General features: G+C 42.7%; 1 protein-coding gene across 1 annotated transcript in view; it reads right to left on the bottom strand.

Moving 5' to 3' along the window:
* Window positions 1–5,307: 5,307 nt before the first annotated feature.
* The window catches only part of ABL2 (ABL proto-oncogene 2, non-receptor tyrosine kinase), a 105,640-nt gene continuing 104,693 nt past the window's right edge, over window positions 5,308–6,254 (bottom strand). Inside the window, exon 14 of the mRNA XM_007448538.1 lies at window positions 5,308–6,246. Coding sequence (XP_007448600.1) covers window positions 5,308–6,246 — 939 coding nt within the window. The remainder of the gene's footprint in view (window positions 6,247–6,254) is intronic.

The raw sequence follows: 6,254 nt of genomic DNA, 5'->3' as shown, positions 1-6,254 counted from the left end.
GTGAAGTCCATCAATACATACGAAGAAACTTATATCGAGAGAAACTTACCTAAAGATGACTGGTCATAACAGATGCTTGGAGCACAGAGATGGCCCCCAAATCCAGGTAGAACAAGTTAATGTAAGCAAGATGATGAAACCCCAAAATCATCAAGAATAAAAATGTAGACAACCCTGTCAGCTCAACATGGACTCCTGTGGGAGCACAGCCTGATAGTAACGATGACATTGGTAGCAAAAATGGAAGGGAGTGGGAGAGGTCAGAATGCAGTAAAGCTACAACTCAGATGTGGCCACCAATGCAATTTACTCTTTTTTTAAATAATTTAATAGGTGAGTTATGTTCAGCTACTCCTCTTAGGGGGGGAAAAAAAAAAACTAAACAGGGATGATGAATATCAAGCTCATCTACATCTGGTAGGAAATCCCAGAAAAGTAATTCCCAAAGTGCACTGGTTCTACAGCCATCCCATCTCTGCCCCCACCCCACCCCCCAAAAAAACAACAAAACTATGCAGGACATAGGTTAAAAAAGACACTGTCAACATGAACAGGTAACAAGTCTGCTCCCACATTTAGGGTACTAAATGGGTGAGCATGTGCTGGACAAACGTTCAAGGATGAGAGGGCCACACTCTTCTTGAATCAAGGTCCCTAGAAGAGCTTCTTTATTCTGGAGTGAGTACATGTTACTATTTTTTAAAGACTATAATTAAACCAGAAAGTTGGTCCCTAGTTTTCTGAAGTTATTCAGCACTGAGCTACAATTTTAGCAAAACACTTACTATACCTGCACATATTCATTTAGCAGTTTCATATTTATAAATGTGATAAATTACAGAGCTGATTGTTCATATATCTGCATTTTCAGGTCCCCCACAGGCAAAAGCTTGTAAGTCAATCAACATCTAATTAACTGTTTTAACTTCTCAATAGACATTAATAATACAACTTTATAGTTATATTACTTTTCTCAAAGTGCTTTCATATACATTACCTCATAGTTACCAAATGATATGGAACAATAAAGTTTGCTTTTTTTTTAAGAAAAAGGAATGTAGGACTAGGTTTTTTAAAACTTAAGCTGTTATTTCTTTATTACAAAGTGCAGATTGCTGTGTCGCTGAGGTCTGTCCAAAAGAATGACCCCATATAATTTTTTAAATTACTGAGTTCTACTGAATGCCTGCTTTGCTAGTGTTGCCATTACTCAACATTCAAGTCCCTTAAGGTCAGGGAGTGACAGGAACGTGTGCTTTAGAAAGTGTGCAGCACTGTGCAGACTGATTGTCTGAGCCATTTTTTTTTTTTTTTTTTTTTTTTTGCAGTGTCTCACAAGGCAACAGGAACGGTGGAAAGACCCCACAATGAGAAAGTGAATAAGACCCAACTCTAGCCTTGGCTCTGCCACTAATTAACTGCTCTGAGAATATGGGCAAGTAACTTAACCATCCTCTCTTCCAATTTCTTAAGCTGTAAAAAAAAAAAAAAAAAAAAGAGTTGGGGTATTGCTAGTGTTCACACAGTGCTGGGTGTCTGAAACACCTGGAGAGATTCTTGGAAAACACACTGGCTGAGACCCAACCCCCACAGGGAATTCGTGATCTGGGGTGAGGCCGACGCATCAGGTTTTTTGTTGTTTTTCTTTTTTTAAACCCCAGGAAATTTTGTTGCACATCCTTGGCTAAGACTCACTGGAATAAGTGTTAATGATAATAGTAGTAGTAGTTAACATTTATGGAGTACTCATTACATGCCAGGCACTCAAGCTAACTATCCTACACACATTATCTCATTTAATCCTTACAACAACCCTGAGGTAGTTACTATTATTATCCCTGTTTTCCAATGAGGAAACTAAGGCCCAGGAAGGTTAAGTGACTTGCCTTCTAGACTGGCTTTAGAGTCTAAACTCTTAACCACTATCTAAACTGTATCCTTGAAGCTCAAAATCTCCATGATTTTGTTAAATAAATATGGGTGGTGCCTTAGGAAAGTCAGCATTTTATTAACTGGGCACTATTTTACTAGCTAACTTGCAACTGAATTGTAAGAAAATTCTAACTTAAACCCCATAATTCAGCTGAGAAAGGGTCTCCACTATAAGAACCTCAATGTCATCTGGAGAAACACTGAATAAATTTCTCAGGGCCAATTTTTTTTTAAGGCTATATCTCTGAAAGTCATGATGGAGATCTGTAGGAAAATATACACATTTTTACACAAAGCCTTTTAAGAAAATACTTCACGTAAAGCACAATCAAGATGTATTCTAAACACTGCATTTTAAGGTAGTAAATCTAACCGGAAATCATATTATCTGTGCATGAAAAGACTGAAGGTGTGGTAACCCCAAAGGTATACAATACGTATAACCACTTTAGAAAGTTTTCAACACCTTGTAGAAGGGCTTTTGCTATCTGCTTTGTTTTCAAACTAGATAGAATTAAACTACATTTTTAGTTTCTAAAAGCAGTTTTCTCTGCTTTGAATTCAAACTTTTAAATTTACCTATGGTTATTTTAAAAATCTGGTCCTTTTCAAGTAGATCATGGAAAAAACCTAAGTTACACTTTTATAGTAAGTTGACAGTGCCTCTTTAACCTGAACCCTGAGCCCTCAACTCCTGAAGTTACACAGTTAAAGCATCACGTGGCTGGGTGTGCTACAACAGTCAATGCTACTCTTGACAGTGATGAGAAAAAAATCCATTCTATTCATGAACATACTGAGCACCTACTGCGGACGAGGCAGAGCCAGGTGCGGCACCTGAGAAAGACCCAGCCCCCACCCTCAAAGACTGTTCTTCGATGAGAAAACCAGGGAGCTTAAATACACTCAGTAGTGTTCCTCCAAGGTTTATTTTCAGAGCACTCAAGAAAAGATCCCTTGCTTTAAAAAAAAAAAAAAAAAAAAAAAATTCCCCTGAAAAACAATTAGAATCCCTCAAGTTGCATCCACAATGACAGGGATAAACTTAAAAAGCAGCATAACAATATTCCAAAGTTTTAGCTTTCCCTGCCCCACCCTTAAAAGGCTAATTGCTAAAACGATTTCAAGTTTATGGAAATACATGATGAAGGAGAGTGGCAAAGAAGAAGGCAGGAGGACTGTTGGTTTTTAAACCCAAGTTAAAGGGAACTCTTCCAACCATTACAAGGAGATCAGCCAGATCACTAGTTGCCTGTAGGTAACAGACAGACAGGGATCACCCAACCCCTGAAAGGAATGCCCGGTATTGTCTCCTCCCTTCTTATCCTTCTCTTGGCCTGGGACTCCTCTGGAACACCCACGGTAAGAATCAGTTCCTTTCTTTCTAATGAAAACTAAATTTCCTCCTTGGTCAAAGATGCCAAACTCTATCCAAAACGCTTTTCCCCCCTTAGTATTCTAGCCCAATTAGTATAATCTCAGCAGTTTTAAATTTCATTATCGGCTGCTGAGCAAAGAAGAGAATGAAAAACTTGTATTCACATATAACAATACCACACTGAGGAGCTTTCCAGAGAGGCTCTCAAAGGGATAATTATACACTTATTTGCAAAACACCCTTGATAACATGTATCATTACCTCCATTTAATAGATTAAGAGACGGGGCTATGGCCTGACAGTGGATCGATGACAGAGCCAGGAAGAAAACTCACTGTTCATCAATGTTGAATTCCTATCTTCCTAAGTTAATATTCCTTTGGGAGGAAAAATTAATGTATTTTTTTTATATTGCGTTCTCCTTGGAGGCAGGAATGGAGAGGGCATAAAGTTTTAAAAAGAGAATGAAGTGGTCACTGGAATTAGACCTGATATCGAAAGTATTAATAATATCTAACCAATTAGACTTGGTTCTAAATTAAGAAGCGATCCTAATTAACTTCCATAACAATAACTGAATAGGGAAGGAAAAGGAATCATTAGGTTTCTGGGATCTAATTGGTGTCCCCCGAAAATAACTTGTTCCTTCAACTACGCATTCTTAAAATAGAGGTGAAATGATAAAATAAATATCAAAGAATATTCCCAATATGATCTTTACAAACAAGCACAACAACTGGCAGGGGGAGTATGTGAGAGGAGAAAAGCATGTGAGAATAATTTAGGGTGATGCATTTGAAACCGTACAGTGAGAGAATGCTTCTCCCTATTCTCCACCTAGATTGGGTCTAAGGTGATAAGGGAGGGAGGGGAAACAGCCATTAGGACCAAGCCAGCTTCTCCACTCAGTCTCAGACCTCTGGGCTGACCACTGGGTTTCAAGAAGACACCCTTTCCCTGGCATTTTAGTTGATAAAGAAACATATAGCTGCTCAAGTCCTTTGCCGGTATGTCAGTATGCAGGGGCACTGTAACAGAAAAGGATTCCCCTGTGAGACCTGTACATGACCACTGTTTTCAATAATGTTCAGTGTTGGTTAATGCCCTGAATGCTGCCAGGAAAAAAGGAAGACAGGCTGCCCAGCAAGGGGGAGAAAAGAATTACCAAAGAGACTCCTATGCCTATGGTTTACAAGATAGGCACCAACAAGAGGAAAGCCAATCCTGGTCCATTTGGAAACAATATATTAGCCTGGGAGAAGTGGCTTCTGCTAAGTAATGTAAGATTTTAGGAGAAGGTTTCAATCTCCCTAAATATACTTCCTAGCATTCTTTACCTCCTGTACCAATTAATACACCAATGGAAAACAGGACAGAAGCAAACAGAACCACATTTCCCAGTTTTGCATCTAGCCATCTGATCTGCAGTTCTTACTGCAGCAGTGACCTGTGGAAGCGAGGCTAACAGCAGCTTCCAACAGCCTTGAACAAAACTTCTCTTGGCACATTCCCAGCTTTCTTCTGTCCCACCCAATAAGTTAGATGAGTTGGAGCATAATCACCATTAGGACCTACTGGGGCCCCAAGTCAATTCCCTTCTGTGTGGTGCAGAATGAGTGCCACAGCCAATGCACTGTCTGGGCACAGTCCCTGCAGCCCTGCTGGAGCAGCCCTAACCAGCTCACATCACTCCAGGTAAGAACGGGCTGGATTTGGTTCTTCATGGCACGACATATGCATGTTCCCTGATGTCCCAGTGCAGCTTCCAATCCGGTCCACAACTGGCCTGCCCCCATCTATTTTCCCTCTCCTATGGGTTTTGCTTTTTGTTATTTGTGAGATGAACCTGTAAACGTGAGAACTCAGAGATCTGAGGTACTTCACAGAAACACACTCAAGTATCAGTCTTCCACTTTTTGAAACGAGAACACAGGAAAGCAAGTCCCTTTTCCTCTCCCCTCAGAAATGTGTGCATCTTCCCACCCGGCTAACGGTGGCTACCTCTGCACCACATCACTGATTTCCTGTACACATGACAGTAAGTTGTTAAGGACAGGGTTTGCCCCGGGCACACCAGCAGCTGCAGAAGACACCTGCAGCTCCTGCAGGCTGAGTTCCAGTTTGCTCACAGCCTCGCGGAAGGCAAATTTGTTGCGAGTTTGGGGGATGCAGTCCACATAGCCTGAGCAGTAGTCGAGCAGCTGGTGTCCAGTGTCCACCAGCTGGCTGTTGGGCACAGGTTCCGTGATTGCACTGGACAGTAGGTCAGCACATTCCAGCAGGGCCTCCTTACTGATTTTCTCAGCTGAGATTTTCTCAGCCACCTGTCTGGTTTTTCTCAGAGCCACTTTAGTACCCGCTGTGCCATTGGCCATTTTCACTGGCGAGATGGAAGATGTGGGCAGAGGCACTTGAGGTGGAGGCATTACAGGCCTCCCAGCTTTCCCACTGATGGGCACTGCCCCTGGAGCCGCCTTCTTCCCTCCCTCCTGTGTTTCTGACGTGGGCTCTTCTGTGGAGTCTGAGCACACGGCCGGATGCTGCAGTAGTCTCACCCCTGGCGGCGGGGGTGGGGCACACTTTGGTTTTACCCGGCGGGGTCGGTCCTTGTCTCCAGAGGAAGTGACCTGATGCTCAGATAAGAGCTTGAACTTATTCCCCTGAGAGTCTGTGCCAATAAGCTGCACGTCAGCTGGAGTGTGCTTCAGAGTGGGTGAGATAAGGACTGGCACTTTGTGGTTGTGAGTGGTTGGGAGGACCGCCGCAGCCTTGGCTGGGGCAGCCCAGCCTGTCTGTTCGCCATCCTCTGGGACTCCAGCCATGCCAAGTCGTGCCCCACCATTCCTCTCTCTGCTCTTGGGGGCAGCTGCCACTCCAGCCACCCCCAGCCCTGGAGAGTCCTTCTCTGTAATGGCTGGGTCCCCAGAGGGGGGTTTGAGAGGAA

The sequence above is a fragment of the Lipotes vexillifer genome, unplaced genomic scaffold (assembly GCF_000442215.2).
Source record: "Lipotes vexillifer unplaced genomic scaffold, Lipotes_vexillifer_v1.1 scaffold76, whole genome shotgun sequence".
Taxonomy (NCBI): Eukaryota; Metazoa; Chordata; class Mammalia; order Artiodactyla; family Lipotidae; genus Lipotes; species Lipotes vexillifer.
Note: the sequence above shows the minus strand (reverse complement) of the source record. Positions and strands in the feature narration are given on the sequence as shown.